The sequence below is a fragment of the Neovison vison genome, chromosome 1, assembly GCF_020171115.1.
Source record: "Neovison vison isolate M4711 chromosome 1, ASM_NN_V1, whole genome shotgun sequence".
NCBI lineage: Eukaryota > Metazoa > Chordata > Mammalia > Carnivora > Mustelidae > Neogale > Neogale vison.
The window spans coordinates 90,097,313-90,118,126 of NC_058091.1; the positions used below are offsets into that span (position 1 = coordinate 90,097,313).

The 20,814-nt window shown below is 45.7% G+C and overlaps 1 protein-coding gene across 2 annotated transcripts in view; it reads right to left on the reverse strand.

Annotated features, from left to right (window-relative positions):
• Nucleotides 1-461: 461 nt before the first annotated feature.
• The window catches only part of XPO5 (exportin 5), a 48,088-nt gene continuing 27,735 nt past the window's right edge, over nt 462-20,814 (reverse strand). For both annotated transcript variants that reach the window (XM_044251553.1, XM_044251544.1), the window contains 13 exons: nt 19,887-20,068; nt 10,173-10,273; nt 8,294-8,390; nt 7,252-7,388; nt 6,303-6,400; nt 5,694-5,740; nt 5,224-5,321; nt 4,537-4,599; nt 3,667-3,749; nt 3,111-3,218; nt 2,840-2,977; nt 2,490-2,654; nt 462-2,140 (listed from right to left, as the gene is read on the reverse strand). In XM_044251553.1, coding sequence (XP_044107488.1) covers nt 2,003-2,140; nt 2,490-2,654; nt 2,840-2,977; nt 3,111-3,218; nt 3,667-3,749; nt 4,537-4,599; nt 5,224-5,321; nt 5,694-5,740; nt 6,303-6,400; nt 7,252-7,388; nt 8,294-8,390; nt 10,173-10,273; nt 19,887-20,068 — 1,455 coding nt within the window. In that variant the 3' untranslated portion in view covers nt 462-2,002. The remainder of the gene's footprint in view (nt 2,141-2,489; nt 2,655-2,839; nt 2,978-3,110; nt 3,219-3,666; nt 3,750-4,536; nt 4,600-5,223; nt 5,322-5,693; nt 5,741-6,302; nt 6,401-7,251; nt 7,389-8,293; nt 8,391-10,172; nt 10,274-19,886; nt 20,069-20,814) is intronic.

Consider the following 20,814-nt stretch of genomic DNA (forward strand, 5'->3'; position numbering starts at 1 on the left):
CAGGTCTACAGCTGTCAAGTCACACTGCTATTAAGTGTCACACAAGGGTGGGTGCCTGGCTGGCTCAGTTGGCAGAGCAGATGACTCTTGACCTCAGGATTATAAATTTAGCCCCATGTTGGGTGTAGAAATTACTTAAAAATAAGATGTTAAAAAAAATTCACAAGGGACAGCAGCAGTTCCCTTTGGGCGGTGCTTCAGAGTCCCGCCCCAGCAGCCACAGAGAACACTGGGAGAGTGGGAAGACCGGCCTAGTGTAGGTCTGTCAGGAATAGAAATCTTTTTCTGACTGGCATACTGTTTGAGAAAGCTCAGTAGAACAGGTTCATCAGTTATCACTCTTCCTGTCCAGTTCCCTTAGCAGGATGTTTAGTAGGAGTAGTGACGCTAGAAGTCACTGGTTTGAAAAAGGCAGGTGGGGCCCTTTCTGTATGAAACGGAGATCTTTACTGACATGCAGGTGTGCTTTAGAGTTAATGTTGCTACAAAAAAGTTCTATAAACAATAGAAAACTTCTAACATGAAGTCACAGGATGTTAAAAATATTACAGCACAATAAATACAACTATGCCCTCCATAGCCCCAACCAGAGAGGAGTAGGCAGCCATCAAGTTGAGAGGGAAACCTACTAAGACAGAATTCAGAGGCGACAGGAAGCAGCCCAAAGCACCACTCAGGAAGAGGGCATGGGGTGCATCTGCCACAGAAACAGCTTCACAGGACCCCCAAGTCCTCTTTGCCTAGGTTCACCTCTCTTCAACCCTGCCTGGGTGCCACCTGCTCACAGCTGTAGCTTGAGCCCAGGCCATTCTGCTCAGTCCTTACCAAAGCCCTTGTGTCAGTGGGCTGCATGGATGACAGGCCTCCTCCAGAATGCAAACATTCTATGTGGTTTCTGTATGGATTAAGGTCGGCTATGGCCAGCCGTGACTCAAGGCTACGGTCCTGCATTCATGTCCCTGCTGCTTACAGGGCGATCCAGTGACCTTTAGAACAGAGCGGAGCCTCACGATACAGGCCGTGACAAGGAAGGCATATGTTCTTTTCTTTTGGAAATGGTCCACAAGAGAATTGACCAGGGACCTGAAAGACCATGAGATTTTTGAAGGCACCTGGACCCAACTAGTCTGAGAAAAGACCAGTGGCTTCGCTAGCTGCTGGTCACAGACAGAGTCTAGCTGGTCTGCATTATCCTCTGATGCCAGTGGCATCACATGACACTAGACAGGGTACTGTGGCTCTTATGCCTGAGTGGACCCTAGGGCTGGGGAAACCACGCTGAGGGACTATGCATGGAGTATGTGTGAGCTCTAAGGGGAGGTCAGAAAGCACTCCGGATCCTGGCCCAGCCCTGGTCCCTGATGGTACTGCTCTCGACACTGTCCAGAGCTTGGTGACAGCCTGTACTGGGGATCCCATCAGGTGACCAGATTTTTGCTCGAAACAAAGAGCAGGAACTGGTCACATTCAGTTCGGCACTCAGCACCTGACCCAGATATGCCCCTGGGAGACAGGGAAGGTCCTCTGCCAGCCCAGCGGTAAAGGGGCTCAGTGGGACTTGCAACAGCCCAGGAGGAACTCTCTGGTGCAAGCATTAAGACCAAGCCCCTTTGCAAGCCTGGCTAGTTGCAGTGTTAGGGGTTAGCACCCCAAGTTACCGCTCTACGCAGGTGTATGGCTACATAGGGGCGGGAGGGCTTGGGGAGTAGGGCCAGTCTGCTCAAGCTTTTCTTTCTTGGAAAAGTTGAAACTCCAAGTAGAATGGGAGATAGCTGGGAAATCTAGACGGAATGGCATGAGCACGAATGCCCTTTCTTGATACCTTAGGTATCATTACTTCTGCCCTGCACTGGGCCCCCTCTCTCCAGCTCCAGACCTGGATCTCTCTCCAGGCTGACAGTGGTGTAAGGTGAGGTGGCAGTGGAGAGGGGCCTAGAGATTAGCTACGAAGGGGAAGAAGAGATGACAATAAAGGCCGAGGAAGAATGCCCAAAAGTTTGATTCAGGGTTCAAAGATGGTGGCCAGGCCACCCTCCTCGTTGTCCAGCACCTCGGTCTCCAGCATTGGCTTTGTTTTTTTGAAAAGTGAGGGAAGATTCTTAATGTGAACTTCTTTTCGGAACTGCTCTCCCAACGGTTTCTGTGGGAAACAAATGAAAAGAATTGATGCTGGGCCCTGAGGAGTGGGTTGTTTTCAAGATCATGACTGGGATGCATCTGTTAAGCATCTGTCTTTGGCTCAGGTCATGATCCCAGGATCCTGGGATCCAGTCCCACACATCGGGCTCCCTACTGAACACGGAGCCTGCTTCTCCCTCTCCCTGCCACTTCCCTCTGCTTGTGCTCTGACAAGTAAATAAAATCTATTAAAAAAATTTAAGAAAAATCGTGACTCCAGCTGGTCTCTGGTCTGCACAGACCCATCATCTAAGAAGACCACAAGTGTGGTTCAAGCCAGCAGGGAGCACCAGGGGAAGCATGTAACTTACCCCGATGCAGCCAGCAATGAGGCGTTTGAATTGGTCCTTCCGGCGCTTGTCAGCCACTTTCTGCAGAGAGGGGTTCAAAAGCTTGCAGTCAAACTGGTCCAGAGAATCCTTCTGTATGTCAGGGATCTGCTCCATCACAGCCCTTATTTCCAGGTACCGGGGGCGCTGCAGAGTGCGGATACAGAAAACCATGCAATGGCGATGGCTGGGCCCTGGCACCTTTCCCATCCCCCACCAAGCCCAGGGGCAGGACCAGCAAGCTGGCAGCTGCCTGCTTTTATGATGGCCGAACCGCCTGGGAGCAGGCCCTGAGAGCTGAAGCTGCAGTACCTCCGTGCCGTTTGACTCACCAGCGCCTCATAGATCTGGAAGGCCAGGTGCACCAGGGAAGCCATGCAGCCATCATGCTGCCCGTGCGTCTGTAAGCCCTTCAGCACACTGGTGAAAAGCCACGTGACGGCATCTGCGAGCAGTGTCCCTGACAGCACCTGGGGACACAGCTGTGCTCAGGGCCAAAGGGGTACCCTTGGAGAGCCCCAGCAACCCGCTTCTTCTAACCGATTCAATCCTCATGACCCCAGCCTCTCATAAGGGCTAAGGAGAAGGGGTAAATAATCATACTTGTTTGAGCAGAGGCCAGCAGAGCTGGGTGGTGGTCCTCTGGCAGGAGAGAGTATCCTTCCAGGCAAGGGAATTGAAGGCTGTAATTAAGAGCGCCGTACAAACATCCTAGTGGGAAAGGATGAAGGATTCAAATGAGAAAATGAATACAATTTTCTGCGTAGGCCTCTGCACGAGGAGCTGGAGTTTTCATAGATAAACAGAAACATGACAAAAGCAGCTACTGGAGACGAGCTTATTTCCTCTGTGTATCAGGCAGTCAACAAAACAAAAACAGCCCATACAGAGAAAACCCACGTGTAAGGAGACCTAGCTCAGGCCTAGGCTCGAACACCACAACGTGCCCGTATGCTTGTGTGTGAAAGCCTTTGTCCATGCCGGCACAGGAGACACCTTGACCTCTCCCACTGTTTTCTGGAGCTTTAGGAACCAGGAACTTGACTCATATAAAGCGGCATTACCCAAAAGAATTCTTTGATGGCATCATAGGCTGGGAAAAGTGGAAGCTGGCGCCATACCTGGAAAGCAGAAAACCCTCCCCTGCCCCTCCACCCACCTCATGCTTCATTAGACATTTGCCCAGGTCTGTAAGCTCCGTCATGGTGGAGGGGGCAACCTCTGTGGCCATCATCTCTTCATCTGTAAGCAGAGAGCAGAATGTTAAGCTCCATCCTTTCAGAACAGAGAAAAGCAGGCTGCCAAGTAAGAGAGAGCTGAGTACCCCGGGCTGCCTGGTCAATGAGCAGTCCTGGGACAGCTCCCCAGCTGCCTGAGAGGGTGCAGAAGCCCCTACCCATGGCAGGTCTGGAGGTGCATCTGGCTGCAGTGTGAAAAATAGTGGGAAACAGGAGATTCTCTCAACAGTTACTTAAAAAGCTGCAAACACTGAGGATCTTTGGTGGTTGAAGTATTTGAAGACCCCACTGTAGCAGGCACAGACTTAGTTCCTGGGGATGTTAACAGGAATAGGACGAAGTCCCTTCCCTGATGGGAGTTTACATTCTAACAAGGGAAACAGGGAATACATGAAGTAAAACAATGTTAATACTTAACACAGTGTTGAGTGCTATGAAGAAAAACAGAGCAAAGGAAGGACACAGAGTGGCTGGCTGGGGTGGCTAGTTTTTCTAGGTTGGTCATGGAAGACCTTTCAGAGGTGACATGTGAATGAGGGACAGGCCATGCATATGGCTGGGAGAAAAGCTATTCTAGTAGAGCAAACAGCAAGTGCAAAGGCTCTCCAGTGGGAGTATGCTGGAGGAATACAGCAAGAGGGCCAGTGGAGAGAAAAGCCAGACAGACATCCCCCCACCAGCGCAGACTGCTGGAGAAACCATTTCTACACAAACTGACCTGGCTACAGAAGGGACAATATTCTGGAGTCTAAGGGCAGACCTCTGGAGGACCACACAGCAGGCTTACTTACCATCTCCATCTGTAGGGGGAGCAGTACCATGGTCAGCAGTTTTCTTTGAAACACAGCACACCGCTAAAGCAAGAAAGTGGGGTTACTGGGCTTTCTGCCACCAGACAAGAGCCACCTCTGGACAGTAAATCCCAAATGGTCTTCCGGGCAGATGAAATTGGGGGAAAGTGGGGCACTGTCCAGGCACAAAACCACCTTCACCAGCAGAAACAGAGGTGGTGTTTGACCGGACTGCTCTGGTGCCCCTTTAACTTCAATCAACTAGAGGAAAATGACAGAATTTTCTGAGAGTAGGCGACCAGGAGAGAATGTCTACTGATACATCCTTGGTTTACTATAAATCTCAAACAAATGAAATAACCAAAAAAGAAAATTAGCCACCTCATGTCCAAGTTATAAAAATTTTCCCATTTTGACAAAACCAGGAAGTTACTCCTGCCATTAATCCAAATTTCTATTATTTTAGACCATTCCCACATATTCTAGTCTTACAAATACAATACAGTCTATAATTCATAGGATGTCCTTCAGTTGATTTAAGGACTACCTTGTTTCTATCTAGTTCATTATTTCTTAACCATCTGTCAGTAATGCTGTAAACATGCCTTAATGGGATTAGATGAGCAACCAGTTCTTTTCCCCAGAAAAAATCTTCTCTACTATCCCTACATCCCCCATGCCACTTACTGATTAGGTCCATGACTTCTCGGGTTAACATCCTCACCAGTTGTTCCTCTAACATCTCTTGAGACTCTGGGTTGTCATCCGCGGTATCATCTTCCCCACTGCAGAAAAGCAGAGGGCCAAGTTCCACAGGAGTACCAAAGAGGGAAGGACAAGAAAAACAGTGCCCCTAACCAGACCATCTGTGCTCGCTTCCTTCTCCTGGCTTCCTTCGGTCTCCGCTCCATGCCAATGCTGGGAACGGGATAGCAATGATCCACTGAGGCAGGCATTATTACTTGACTCTATCCAGTGGGCTAAAGGTACTGGATCAAAATCCAAAGTGGGTAAGGATGTCTCAGCACCCTCCTAAGACAGAGTATGCCTAACGGTCACAGACAAGCCATCTACAATGTAGGCTGAGGACGACCATAACCTGCAGCTTTCTAGCCCTGAAGAACAGTGCTCCCACCAAGAAAAGAGATGCTTCTTACCACAGCAGGCTCCTCTGGTTGATGACTTGCCATTTCTGGGAAAGCCTCTGGGAAAACAGAAAAACAAAAGGGAAATAATGCTGACAGTGAGGAAGAAGTTGGAACAGATAATAATATCTATGGTCCACTTCATGAGGAGAATGAACTGAAGGTGATTTGAGATCTCAATGACAGCCTCGGGAACCCCAGAAGATTAAACTACCAGACGTGGTCTCTAGAACCTCTCCTGCACCCATGACAAGAACAGGGTATCCCGTGCTTGGAAAGAATCAGCGATACTGTAGAATTCCCAGGTCTTTCTGGACATTGTTCTCTACCCAGCTGGTCCTCCTGCTTAATCCCACAGCTGGGGAAACAGACCCAGAGGAGGGACTCCCCTGATCGCCTCTCCTCAGTTAACAGGAGGTCAGGAGCAGAACTAGAGTGTGCAGGTCTTCGTAGGCAACTGAATCAGTCTAGTTCAGGGGGAAGGAAAGGGGGTGCAATCCACCGCAGCAAGCAAAGCCAAGAGCAGGGGACCCTTTCAGGAACTCCTGACTTGCAAAACTCATAGGACAGGCCAACCTACCTAAGCGTCCTCTTTGCTCCCCCTTCTGACCAATCTCTTACCATGTGGAGGTAGGTGAAAAGAGGTCCAAGGATTGGAGACACCAGGGCTTCATAGTGCTCTGGGGGACAGAAGAGCACCAGAGGCTTCACAAAGACCCATGGCGCGGCAGGTTAAGAAGTTTTAGCACATGAACACAGACCCCTCTCTAAAGCACCCCTCTCCTGCCAGGCAGCAGGATACCCCCACCGGCAGAGTTAACCCTCAAAAGACCTACAAGATGCCTAGGATATTCTGTGTTAATAGGCAAAAATCTGGGGCACCCAGGTGGCTCAGGTGGTTCAACATCTGCCTTCAGGTCAGGTCATGATCCCAGGACCCCTGCATCTCAGCAGGGAGTCTGCTTCTCCCTCTCACTCTGTCCCTCCCCTCCAGTTTATCTCCTCTCTCACGCTCTCCTATAAATAAAATCTTTTTTAAAAGGGGTGGGGAGGACAAAAATCTTCAAACTCTTTTCCAAAAAGCCCTGGCTACTGAGGAATGGATCTAGGCTGCACTTTACAGGCATTTATTTGCCCAAAAGAAGAGGAACACTCTCTTTTACCTAAAGTTCTCCTTTAACTCCAGGGAAGAAAGATACTCTCAAAAACATTAAAAAAAAAGAGAGAGAGAGTCCAAATGGGAATGAAGTATGAGAGGAAGCACCTGACAGTATATAGAAGAGATTAAAAAAAACAAACAAAAACCCTTTGTTTTTCCTATTTCCAAAGAGTGAGTCGTCAAGATTTACCCTGAGGGGGAACACTTTGAAGACCCGCCCCCAGTCTGCCTTCCTGTTTTCCCGCCATTTACGCCAATCTTCTCATCCACTGAATGTGATTATCACACACTCGGATAAATGATTCCATCTATTCCATACTGCTCAGCTCTGCCTCCTCCAGTGCCTGAGAGCCGCTCCTGTCTTCAATCTCCCGGCCCCTTGGGTTTATCTAGGGACTTTGGAAAGGATATGAAGCATGGGTCTGAGACGGTAGTCAGGAATATTGTTCAAGTTGACAAAGGCCGAGCTGAGAAGCTGAGTAGCCAGGTGCTCCACAGTGTAAAAGTCCTGCTGCATGGAAGGACCCGCCTTCCCAAGGATGTGGAAACTGCAAGGGAACATCACAGCCAGTGACAAACCCCACCTTGGTCACTGCCAGCCCCGAACACCCCAGGAATTTCTAACCTATCTCATTTGTGAGGTATCTTCAGCTCAATCAGTAATGCACCCCTCACCTGCCTTTAAGGAAACCTGATAGCCAATTTAGCCATCTTTTTAAAGACAGATGGTGGCAGCCAAGATCAACAGTAACCTTCATTACTTTGTAAGGAACATGGAGTTAAAACGAAGTCTCTTTTGGTTAGCCTGGCTGAGCGGAGCCCTGGGTGAGTGAGGACAATGTCTGGGGTGTGGTGTGCTACGGGGATGGCCAGTTACCTCCCCATCCTACAAGCAGGACGCAAAGAAAAAGTCTGGCTAGAGGCCTCCAGAGTCCCATTCAAAGTAGCTTGAGTGGTGAGGGCTCTGAGAAAATGCAGCCCTGCTCACAGTATCTGACACTGTGGTCTCAGCATTTTATGCTCCGGAAGCAGACAAGTTAGGCATAAAATGTCAAGTTATGGCTAGGGCCGAGACATACATGACAACTATAAAAAAGCAAATGCAAGAAAGTCAGCCAATTCATTTCAGTGTGACATTAGAATCACTGGTTTCCTGTCAAATTTTTACTTCATCTTATCTGAACACTAGAATCTACATCAGAAGTCCTATCCATGGCATCCCTACACTACACAGCTAAAGCAGCTGCCTTTAGCTCTGGTCATGATCCCAGGGTCCTGGGATCGAGTCCCACAACAGGTTCTCTGCTCAGCAGGGAGTCTGCTTCTCCCTCTCCCCCTGCCCCTGCTTGTGTTCCCTCTCTCACTGTGTCTGTCAAATGAATAAATAAAATCTTTTTTTTTTTTAAATAAATAAATAAAAAGAGAATAGAGAGAAGTAGCACTGGTTCCTTACCAGTTTTCATAGAGGGTGGAGAAGAAACGCTGCATCCTTTCCAAGACCGTTTTGTAGACAGGAGAGTCATTCAGTTCCAAGAGAGGTTGAGGTAAGCCTACAGGGAAAGATGGGTCATGAACATGCTCTTCTGCTGCCAAGGATCTTAACCTGCCGACACCCTACCACAGGCAGATGTGGTGTGGGGGTGACAACTGCCGTAAACACAAAGCAGCTCGCCATGTCTTCTACCAAATGGAGGGGTTATGAGCTCCCTTCAAGGTGACTGCAATGTTGTTTTTGGCAAGGAAAGGGGGAAACTTTTTCAGTGATCCTGACTTCAGACTAGACCTGGGCAATCCAACTTTAGCCTGGGACTTGTACCAAAACACAGGATGAGAGCTCAAAATGATCTCTTCATAAAGCACTGGGGATGCCCACCTGCCCTGCTTTTTAAGTTGTGGAACCTTTCAAGCAACACTTCAGGCAAAAAGCCCAACATGTAAGGCAAATCATAATGAAACTCATTATAGTATGAGCGAGATCTCGAAGATCCAAAAGAGCCAAATTTCTCATCAGAGGTAGTTTTTAATTTCAAGTCTTGCTCACGGCTAGAAGCTGACAAAGGGAACTGTTTGTCCATTCTAGTGTGTTTTGGGCGACCATCTATTTCTATAGGAGGAATTCCTGGCTTTATTTGAATAACTGAATGGCAGGTTGGGGGAGTGGGAATGGGTGGTGAAGCAATACCTATTTTTTATAGAAATTACATTCCTGATATCCTATATTTTATAGAAATTACATTTCTTGATATTATTTTCTGTAATGAGGACCTTTAGTGCAGTAATGCCAAAGGAAAAGGCCCAGGACCATGTAGGCTGAGACACACAGACACGAGCTCCAGAAAGGCCAATTAACACCCTTCTTTTCATGAATGTCACAGCCGAGGAATGCTCACTGGCCTGCTTACTGACAGCCAGGCCCAGGCCCAGGTTACTGCTGGGAACGGAGAGACCCTGTGGGGGCTGTGATGGTGAGCCAGCACAAAGCTTAAGAGACAGGCACAAGGGTTAGGCAACTCTGGTAGTCCCTGGCTCGAACTTCTAACCACTGCCTCACTCTGTGTGTTCCAGCTGCACTGAGTCACCACTCTCTACTTCCTGGATACACCAGGCTCTTTCCTGCAGGCTGCAGCATCTTATACCTGCCATTCTGTTTGCCCAGAAGGCTCAACCTCTCTTGTCCAACCTGAGAAGCTCCTTCCTACTTATCCTTCAAGTCTCCACTAGGAGGCAGTCCTCCAACTATTCTCCAACATGGGTGAGGTTTCCCAATAAACACATGGCCACTTCCCTTCCCAGCACACATCACACGATTGCAGTTACTTACTAAGGTGAAAAATGAGTTATAGCAACACTTGAATCAGGGTAACAACTGGGAGACATGGTTTAGAATCTATTCCTTTAAAATTTTTAATAACATATATACAGCTAATTAAAGCTATTTTAGTTTAACTACTTTTAAGACTCATTTATCTAAAAGCTTAACTGATTTATCACCTTTTTTTCATATGTGAAAGCAGGGAAAGTCTGCCAACATCCTTCAGGTCAAAGAACCATGGTTTATTTATAAGCTAAAGGCTCTGACACACACCTCTACCTGGAAGGGTTAACAGTGCAGAGGGGGTGACAGAGGGGAGCAACTGCCTCTATAGACCAAAGATAATGACGTCAATGCACCTGTTCTTGGAGACCCTCTACGAACTCCACAGAGAAATAGGCGGTTGAGGTAGTGCCAGGCAAAGAGGAGGGGATGGTGACACAGGCATGCCAAAGCTGCTGGAGGGTCCATCAGAGGTAAGGTAAACTTCAAGAAAAGAAAAAATGGACCGATTTCTTACCTAAAATCGCAGACTTCTCCGCTTCAAGCATATCCAGAGCCTTTGTGAAAGGCTCTGCCATCTTGGCCAGCATTTCTGGTGCATATAAAGTATTGTGAGTTCTGCAAGAAACAAGGACACTATGTGAACTTTTCCTAGTTGGCCTGCAGAAGGAAAGAATGGATTTCATCCTGTAACTCAGTGATACTACACATCCACATAGAATTTAAATGTTTCCCTGGCACCAGGAATAGACTATTTGGCTGTATAGTATTCAACACCTAAAAACAATCAAGACGAGAAGCAAATCCTGAGACAGCTGGATGCTATCACTATCTAAAGCTAGAAAGGTAAATTCTTTTTTTTTTTTTTAAAGATTTTATTTATTTGACAGACAGAGATCACAAGTAGGCAGAGAGGCAGGCAGAGAGAGAGAGAGGAGGAAGCAGGCTCCCCACAGAGCAGAGAGCCTGATATGGGGCTTGATCCCAAGACCCTGGGATCATGACCTGAGCCGAAGGCAGAAGCTTTAACCCACTGAGCCACCCAGGCGCCCCGGTAAATTCTTTTTTTAAAAGACTTATTTTAAAGAGAAGGAGAACTGCCTTCTTAGCGCTACAGGCAGTGCGTCAGTCTCATAAAGAGAGGCAGAGAGAGCCTGCGCACACCACGCATGTTGAGTGGGGCGAGGGACAGAGGGAGAGGGAGAGAATCCCAAGCAGACTCCACACCCAACACAGAGCCCAATGCAGGGCTCGATCCCACAACCCTGAGGATCATGACCTGAGAGGAAGCCAAGAATCAGATGCTCAACCACTCGACCAACTGAGCCCCAAGGCACCCTGGAACAGAAATTCTTTCAAACCTGAGGTAATGCCTGGGCACACTCAGTTTGCAGACTGACGGGGAGACAGGAGATGTTAGAGGCACTGTGCTTTCACAGGCTGGAACACAGAGCAGGTAATGAAATGACCCCATGTTCAGATGTCTGGCTTTCATTCTAAGAGCCTGGACCATACAATGCTCTGACAGTTGCTTCTGCCTGCTGGAAGGACTATCACAGCTCCCAACAGAAGACCAAAATGCCTTACCTGAGCAGTCACTGGCTGTGGAGGACTAAGGAGCAATGACTGTGGACCTGAGCTAGTGCCATCCACAGCTGTCAGCCCACAGCAACGGCACCACAACAATCCACAGGCAGAGGGTGTAACCATCTATCTTTCTTTTAAAAGGTAATTATAATAAGATTTCAAACGCAGAGAAAGTTACAAAATATAAGAGAAAAAACCAGCAGGGTTAAATATTTAAGATGCACACTGAACAGGGCACCTGGGTGTCTCCGTCATGAAGCATCTGCCTTCGGCTAAGGTCATGATCCCAGGGTCCTGGGATCGACCCCTGCATCGGGCTCTCCGCTCAGTGGGGAGCCTGCTTCTCCCTCCCCCACTCACCCTGTTTATGTTCCCTCTCTTGCTGTCTCTGTCAAAAAATAAAATCTTTTTTAAAAAATGCACACCAAACAGATTTTAGACCATGCTTTTAAATTAAAAAAAATACTCAACACTGTTTATTAAATCTAACCATGTACACTCAGTACAATCATTTTAACTTTAAGGATGCCACTTAATTCGTTCTAGTTTATCTCCCCACCTCCCTGAGCGCTAATAAGTTTGTCTCCTCTTCTAGCAATAAGCTTTTCTGCAGAGTTCTTGTGTACACGTGTTGAGTTTCTCTATGGCAGACAAGCACGTTGAATTGCTGGATACTGATGCTTTGCAAGTCACGTGCTGCAAACGTCTTCTCCTGGTCCGTGGCCTGGCTTGCTTATACTGATATTTCCAATAGACTTTATGACCTCCCGTTTTTTCCATTGTGGTAAAATACATATAACATAAAATTTATCACTTCTAAGTGTATAGTTCAGTGGCACTAAATACACTCAGACTGTTGTGCAACCATCACCACTATCCATCCCCTATTTTTTGTCTTATGAAACTGAAACTCTGACCTAATAAACAGTATCTCCCCATTCTTCCCTCTCCTGGCTCCTGGCAACCACCATTATACTTTCTGACTTTAGGAATTTGACCATATTCACCACCTTATGCAAGTAGAATCCTACAGGATTTGTCCTTCTGTGACCAGCTTCTGTCATTTAGCACAATGTCCTCAAGGTTCATCCATGTTGTACCATATTGAAGAACTGTCTCCCTTTTAAAGGCTGAAAGATATTCTATTGGATGTATATATCACATTCATCCACTGATGGACACTTGGGTTGCTTTCACTTTTTTTTGTTAAAGATTTTATTTTTAAGTAATCTCTACACCCAACGTGGGGCTCCAACTTACAACCCTGAGATCAAGAGTCTCATGATCTTCCGATGGAGCCGGCCAAGCAGCTTCCACATTTTAGCTAGTATAAATAATGCTGCTATGAATTTGAGTATATAAATAAGTCTCTGAGACCCTGTTTTCATTTCTTTTTTTTAAGATTTATTTGTCAGAGAGAGAGAGGGAGAGAGAGCGAGCACAGGCAGACAGAATGGCAGGCAGAGGCAGAGGGAGAAGCAGGCTCCCTGCCGAGCAAGGAGCCTGATGTGGGACTTGATCCCAGGACTCTGGGATCATGACCTGAGCCAAAGGCAGCTGCTTAACCAACTGAGCCACCCAGGCATCCCAACCCTGTTTTCATTTCTTTTGAGAACCCAGAACTGGAATTGCTGGATCATATATTATTTTTATTTTTTTGAGGAACAGTCCAACTGTTTTTTTGCAGCAGTCCCATTTTATATTCCCCCAACAGTGCACTCCCATGATTCTTTTTAGTAACTGCTTAGAGTGATCCACATATTCTTTAGGCTGTTACCTTCTCTTCAGTCTTTTTTTCCTATTCCTCAGCTTCATTAATTTCATTATCCTATTTTTTTTTTTTGAAGATTTTATTTATTTGACAGAGACAGACACAGCGAGAGAGGGAACACAAGCAGGGGAAGTGGGAGAGGGACAAGCAGGCCTCCCATTGAGCAGGGAGCCTCATGGAGGGCTCCATCCAGGACCCGGGGATCATGACCTGAGCCAAAAGCAGATGCTTAACTGATTGAGTCACCCAGGCGCCCCTCAACTTTTAACATGTAAAACTTGAGGGAAGCTTCCAAGCAGGGAATGACTGGGGCCAAGGGCAGGTCACACCCTCTGTCCCCTCCCCCCACCCAACCTCCCCATTGCCAGTAAGTAGGAACAGTTACATAACTAGCAGTTCAGCTCCATTTCTCCATTCCTCCAGCTTCTGGGAGCACCAATTTACTGTCTCTATAGATTTATCCATTGATAAGTAGATAAATTTATCTACTGATATTTCACACAAATGGAATTATAAATCGGAATTATAAATGAAATTATACAATACATGGCCTTCTGGGTCTGGTGTCTTTCACTCAGCGTAATAGTTTTAAGGTTCTTCTACATTACAGCACATTAAGAATACTTCCTTCCTTCCTGTGGCTGGATATCTGCATCTCCACTGATTGGCTACTGTGATATAGTGCTGGGAGAACATTACTCAGCAAGTATTTGTTTGCGTACCTGTTGGCAACTCTTTAGGGTATATATGCATGAGTGGAAATGACAGGTCGTGTGATAATTCTATATTTAAAGTTCTGAAAAATAAACCATTTCCTTTTTTCCATAGTAGCTCAACCATTTTATGTTGCTCACCAGCAACGCACAAGGGTTCTAGTTTCTCATCATTGCCAAAATGTGTAAGTCTGGGGTGGGGGGGGTATGATGAGGCACAGAGGGAGAGGGACTCCTAAGCAGGCTGCATGGAGCCCGACACAGGGCTCAATCTCACAACCCTGAAATCATGACCAGAGCTGAAATCAAGAGTCAGGTGCTTAACTGAATGAGCCACCCAGGTGCCTCATAATTTTGTTTCTTTTTTCAAGATTACTTATTTATTTAAGAGAGAGAGCAGAGCAAATGAGAACATGAGTGGTGGGGAGGGACAGACTCGGGAGGAGAAGCAGGCTCCCTGCTCAGGAGGAAACCTGATACTGGGCTCGATCCTAGTATCTGATCATGACCTGAGCCAAAAGCAGACACTTAACTGACTGAGCCACCCAGGTGCCCCATAATTTTGTTTCTAAAATAATTATTATTACTATTTATTTCAACCATTCTGTTGGGTGTGAAGTGGTATCTCATCTCATGGTTCTGATTTGCACTTCCCTAATTAGATCTCTAATGATGATGAACATCTTTTTTGATGAGTCTGGGGGGATTTTCATTTATGAATGGAGATAGTTTACTTCTTTTCCAATTTGGATACCTTTATTTCTTTTTCTTGCCTTAGTTCTCAATCTGCGACTGCCAGTACACAATATCAAATGGCAGTGGAACTGGGCATCCGTGTTCTGTTCCTGATGGTAGGAGGAAACCACTCCATCTTTAATCACTGAGTATGAGATAAGCTATGGATTTTTCATAAGAATAATTTTTCATGTCAAACAAGTTCCCTCCTACTCACAGTCTGCTGAGTGTTTTTATCATCAAGAGGTGTTAAATTCAGGGGCGCCTGGGTGGCTCAGTGGGTTAAAGCCTCTGCCTTCGGCTCAGGTCATGATCCCAGGGTCCTGGGATCGAGCCCCATGTCGGGCTCTCTGCTCTGCAGGGAGCCTGCTTCCTCCTCTCTCTCTCTCTCTGCCTACTTGTGATCTCTGTCAAATAAATAAATAAAATCTTTAAAAAAAAAAAAAAGGTGTTAAATTTAGATTTTGTCAAATGCTTTTTTGTGTCAATTAAGATGATCACGTGGATTTTTTCCTTTGTTCTATTAATATGGTGTATTACACTAGTTTATTTTTATATGTTGGAATACTCTTACACCCGTGGGCTAAACAGCACTTGTCTCAGTGTATAATCTCTCAATCATGTTGTTGGGAGTCACTTTGCTCCTATTTTGTGAGGCCAGCCAAAACTCTGCTGTAGCCTTTATCTACTGCTGTGCAGAGCCCAAGAATTGGTAAAAGGTGCCACTTACTTTGAAAAGCTGCAATTTGGTTTCTACTGTAAGTCTTTCTCAGTGGTTTAGAAAGATGGCTACTACTATGAAATGATCTCTGAAAAAATCAGTTCTTACTGAGAAGAAATTCAGTTTTGAGTATGACTGGGAGCAGACAAGCTGTTTTTTTATCCTTTAATTAAGTGTGGCTGTGGGGGCACCTGGGTGGCTCAGAGGGTTAAGCCTCTGCCTTCGGTTCAGGTCATGGTCCCAGGGTCCTGGGATTGAGCCCCGCATCAGGCTCTCTGCTCTGTGGGGTGTCTGCTTCCTCCTCTCTCTCTCTCTCCCTGCCTCTCCACCTACTTGAGATCTCTGTCTGTCCAAAAAAAAAAAAAAATTAAGTGTGGCTATGACCTCAAGATACAATTTAAAAAAGATATTATTAATGCATCCTTGGTCAAACATCCCTGACACTACAACAGAATCCTGTATTCCTTATGGTCTCCCCTCCTCCTGCTCAAGATGATGATGGTCCCGGGGCTACATCTCTAACTCAGTAGAAGTGGCATGAGGACTCAAGAGTATATATTGCTTCGGTATCTCTGATTTCCTGTCAGTGCTCACAGCAGGGACATCTACAATTCTTCGTAATGTTTAGGCTCCTGAAATATCACCTTTCCTGACTCACTTGCAAGGCAGGGTTCTGTGCTTCCACATTAAGAGAAAACTAGTTACTGCTCAGCAAAGAAAAACAACCAGGTAACAAAAGTTTTAAGTTTTGTATGATCTGTACCTATGTGAAATCTTCTCAGTACTACCTGAGGAGTATAGTCACTATGCTAAACAAGAGATCACATAATAAAGATTTTGAGAAAATATATAGAAGACCTACAGATATAACGTAACAAACTTCAAGTTAACAGAAAAGCTGTTATCATTCTAAACAGATGAAGATGACAATGCACCTTTTGAGAACCCAAGTTCTGCTCCCCACATCTGTCCTCCATCTGACCCACTAGGAACAACATTATTTAACAGAAATATAATGAAAGCCACATGAGCCAATTAAAATTTTCTAGCCAGGAGCACCTGGGTGACTCAGTAAGTTAAGCGACTGCCTTCGGCTTTGGTCATGATCCCAGGGTCCTGGGATGGAGCCCTTACATTGCGCTCCCTGTTCATCAGGAAGTCAGCTTCTCCCTCTGCTCCTCCCCCTGCTCCTGCACACGCGCATATGCATGCATTTGCATGCTCTCTCGATTAAGTAAAATCTTTTAAGAAATAAATAAAACAAAATTTTCTAGCCAGCCAAGCTTAGAAAGCAAAAAGAAACAGGTCATATTAATTCTACTTAACCCAATGCACACAAAACAAACAAACATCATTTCAACATCAATATAAAAAATTAACAAGATATTTTATATTCCTTTTTTGTACCAAGTTTTTGGAATCTGGTGTATTTTACACTTACAACCTATCTAATTTCAAACCAGTCACATTTCAAGTGCTCGACAGCCAGCCCCACATGGCACTGTTACCAGACTACGTGACAAGGAGTTAAAACTCACAGCTCTAATACCCAACCGGTGGGAATGCCAATTAGTACGTCACTTTAGAAAACTATTTGGTTCTATCTACAAAATAGAAAATATGCGTACCTTATGAACCAGGAATTCTACTCTTACATGTAGGATTCTATTCCAACCCAACAGAAATTATGTATGCCCCAAAAAACATTTACAAGAATGCTAACAGCAGCACAACTGCACTGTTTTTTTTTTTTTTTAAATATTTTTTATTTATTTATTTGACAGAGAGAGATCACAAATAGGCAGAGAGGCAGGCAGGGAGAGAGAGGAGGAAGCAGGCTCCCTGCAGGGAGCCCGATGCGGGACTCGATCCCAGGACCCTGAGATCATGACCTGAGCCGAAGGCAGCGGCTTAACCCACTGAGCCACCCAGGCGCCCACGACTGCACTATTTTTAACAATAAAATGCTGGAAACTACCAAAAAGCCCACCAATTCTTTTTTTTTTTTTTTTTAAAGATTTTATGTATTTATTTGACAGAGAGAAATCACAAGTAGATGGAGAGAGGCAGGCAGAGAGAGAGAGGGAAGCAGGCTCCCCGCTGAGCAGAGAGCCCGATGCGGGACTCGATCCCAGGACCCCGAGATCATGACCCGAGCCGAAGGCAGCGGCCCAACCCACTGAGCCACCCAGGCGCCCCAAAGCCCACCAATTCTAAATGAATAAGCAAGTGACAGAATAATTACAAAATAGACTACCATGCCGGCAACGTGAAAGAGTGAACCACAAGGACACACAGGAACTCAGACAACTCTCACAAATTACTAAGCAAGAGAAGCCAGACACAAAGGCATACATGCTTCTGACTCCATTTATGAAAACTCAGAAAACCAGGCAATATGTGGGAAGATCAGAATACTGGTTCCCCTGAAGGACAGGTACTGACTTGAGGTGTTTGCTAGGTTGCTTGTGGACCTGGGTGCTGATCACAGGAGCGAGTTTCCCTTGTGAAAGTCCAGGTATATGCAATCATAATTCCTGTCCTTTCCTTACATCTGTTTGTGCTCTTACATTACACTTCAAGATAAAACTCATTACAAAAACAAGACAAAACTCTAATAGCTCTAGATGCACACTATTCAAAGAATCAAACTCCATAACTGTGGTGAACGTTTTTTCAAAATATCTTCTGACTGCCTCCGGGATTTTCCAAAAACACTAAATTCTTAGAAAAGTATCAAGATGACAACCATTCTATTCTTGTGGTCTCGCCCAATCAGGAATGAACTTTCTTTCCAGGCCTGGGCTCCCACCACATGGACTCTGGTCATAAGCCTAAAAAGACAGAATGTTGCTAACTAACTCCATCACTTTTACTCTTCTCTAAGCTACAGAAGAAGCTTCTGGTTTTAAAAACACCAATATGGAAGCAAACCTTCCCTTGACTAGATATTTTACTATGCTCTCAATATGCAAGCCATACTTCTTTACTGAAATGTCTTTCTTCCTTTTGAAATGAGAACAAAAGAAAGCCTTTTTCTATAGACAGATCCCCAGTGACCACTCTTTCAGACACTCCAGCTCTCCAATTTGGTCAACCTTAACTTAAACCCTTGGATTCTTAAGCTGATGATCTACAGAGTCTGCTTCTAGCACTGTGTCCCGAGACATGAGTCATTTGGTTTGCCCAGTTGAGATACTGCTCTTCCACCTTTGTAAGAGGCCAAAAACCACTGGAACAGAGTTCTAGCCTATAACTGAGAAATACTATGTGAGAGAGAAAAGAATCACAGGGCGTCTGGGTGGTATAGTCGATTAAGTGTCTGCCGTCGGCTCAGGTCACGATCCCAGGGTCCTGGGATGAGGTCTCGAGTTCAGCTCCTTACTCGGCACTGAGGCTGCTTCTCCCTCTCCTTCTGCCCCTCACCCTGCTCGTGTACTCTCTCTCAAAATAAATGAATAAAATCTTTTAAAAAAAATGATATAAAAAAGAATCACTCTGCTTTGGCCACTAAGAACTGAATTCTAGCCATAGCCTACTTTTCTCTGTAGTATATCCCTGAATCATCAAGCATACCTCATGTAACCAACAAGTAGAGGCCTGGCCCACTTCCACTTGAATACATTATCTCATGTGATTTCTAACAGTGACTCTGAACCTTCAATGAAAGCACCTGGAGAGCTTATGAAAACACATGGGGTGGGGTCCCGATTCTGCATTTCAAACAAGCTTCTTCGGGGATTGATGCTGCGCTGGTCTAAGGAGGCTTTGAGAATTAAAGACCTAGGAAACAGGTGGAACATGTATCATGCCTTCCTTGGGCATGATCATGCATGTTTGGTCCATTTGAGGGCAGAGTCATTATTCATAAATTCAGGTGAGCTCATCTGAATACTACTCAGAAGCACCATTAAGAAAGCAACTGTCCTGGGGCACCAGGGTGGCTCAGTGGGTTAAGCCCCTGTCTTCAGCTCAGGTCATGATCTCAGGGTCCTGGGACTGAGCCCCACATTGGGCTCTCTGCTGAGCAGGGAGCCTGTTTCCCCATCTTTTTCTGCCTGCCTCTCTGCCTACTTGTGATCTCTGTCCGCCAAATAAATAAATAAAATCTTTAAAAAAAAAAGAAAAGAAAAAAGAAAGCAACTGTCCTGCTCCCAACAAACAACTCCTTCAGTGGCAAAAATGTGAACAAATAAAACCTCAAATAAAAAGTAGAGACAAGGGGCACCTGGGTGGCTCAGCCGTTAAGTGTCTGCCTCCGGCTCAGGTCATGATCCCAAGGTCCTGGGATTGAGCCCCACATCTGGCTCCCTGCTCAACGGGAAGCCTGCTTCTCCCTCTCCCACTCCCCCTGCTTGTGTTCCCTCTCTCTCTTTCTCTCAGTCAAATAAATAAATAAAATCTTTAAAAATAAAAAGTAGGTACAAAGTATAAGGAAGTAGGAGAGGAGCAAGGAGAAGAGGCTCCAAATGAGAAAAGCCATTTTGGGATCAGCTGCCATGTGTTCACTTGGAACGCAAGACTCAGGCAAGTGAGGGCTAGTGATATTTAAAAAAAAGAGAGAGATCCCAGTCGAGAAAAAAACAAGAACTATTCCCTCATTTACTAACCACCGTGATCTGAAGAAACAGAAACAGATTACACTTTATAGAGATTCTTAAGGTAAAAAAATTAAACAACAGAAAAACCATTATTGCAACTCACCTTATAAGTGCAAGCAAATTGTCAAGAAGTTTCAGAATCTGTTCTGTGCAGGGGTTACGGAAGATTGGATTTCCACTGGGTGTATAACCCACGATGAATCCCCCAGCTTTGGCCTCTTCTAGGTCAGTGGGCCAGCAAGTTCGTTTCACAACACCCAGAATGCTGTATACACAAAAGCTCATCTACAGAAAAACATAAAACAAAGGTAGCCATAAAGAGGACGAAAAATCAAAAGTGTTATTACACACATGCAAGGTTACGTCAAGTGTGATACCAGAGGCCAGGGAGAAGGAAAGGACCCTGCCCCCCCACCCCACCCCTTCTTTTAGGGTCAGTCTAAGAGGGGTCCTTTCATTGCCATCTTCAGGATGAGTGGTGGATTCCTGAAGTTTCCTTTACATGAGGCTGTTCTACCAAGGGCTGCAATGACCCTCTTGCAGGATTCCAATTAAAAGGTGCCTGGACACTGCTTCACAACCAAGTCCTTAGTCTACCAACATTTTGTCTTATTTTGGGTGACCTCAGACCCTCCAGCTTGGTCCTTGACAGCTTTTGCCCTAATCTTTACTTGTGGTCCCCTCAACCAACCTACTACCTGCTAGTTTTATTAGTAAGATTCGCCATACTGGAGCCAGGAACAAGGCTTACTTTAATAGCCCAGAACTGAAGAGTCTCAAGTTTCCAAGTTAGACCATCTTTAGGATGCAACATGCCAGGGAGCATCTGGCATGGGAGGACGCACACTGCTGACCCAATTCCCCATCACACCTTCAGTCTTTGGAGCTATTTAGGGATCCTTAAAGCCAAAATAATGACTTCGAAGAAAAGACTATCTGCTCTGCTGTGGGAACTAACTCAAGAACTCAAGACTAGGGGCGCCCGGGTGGCTCAGTTAAGCGTCTGCTTTCAGCTCAGGTCATGATCCCCG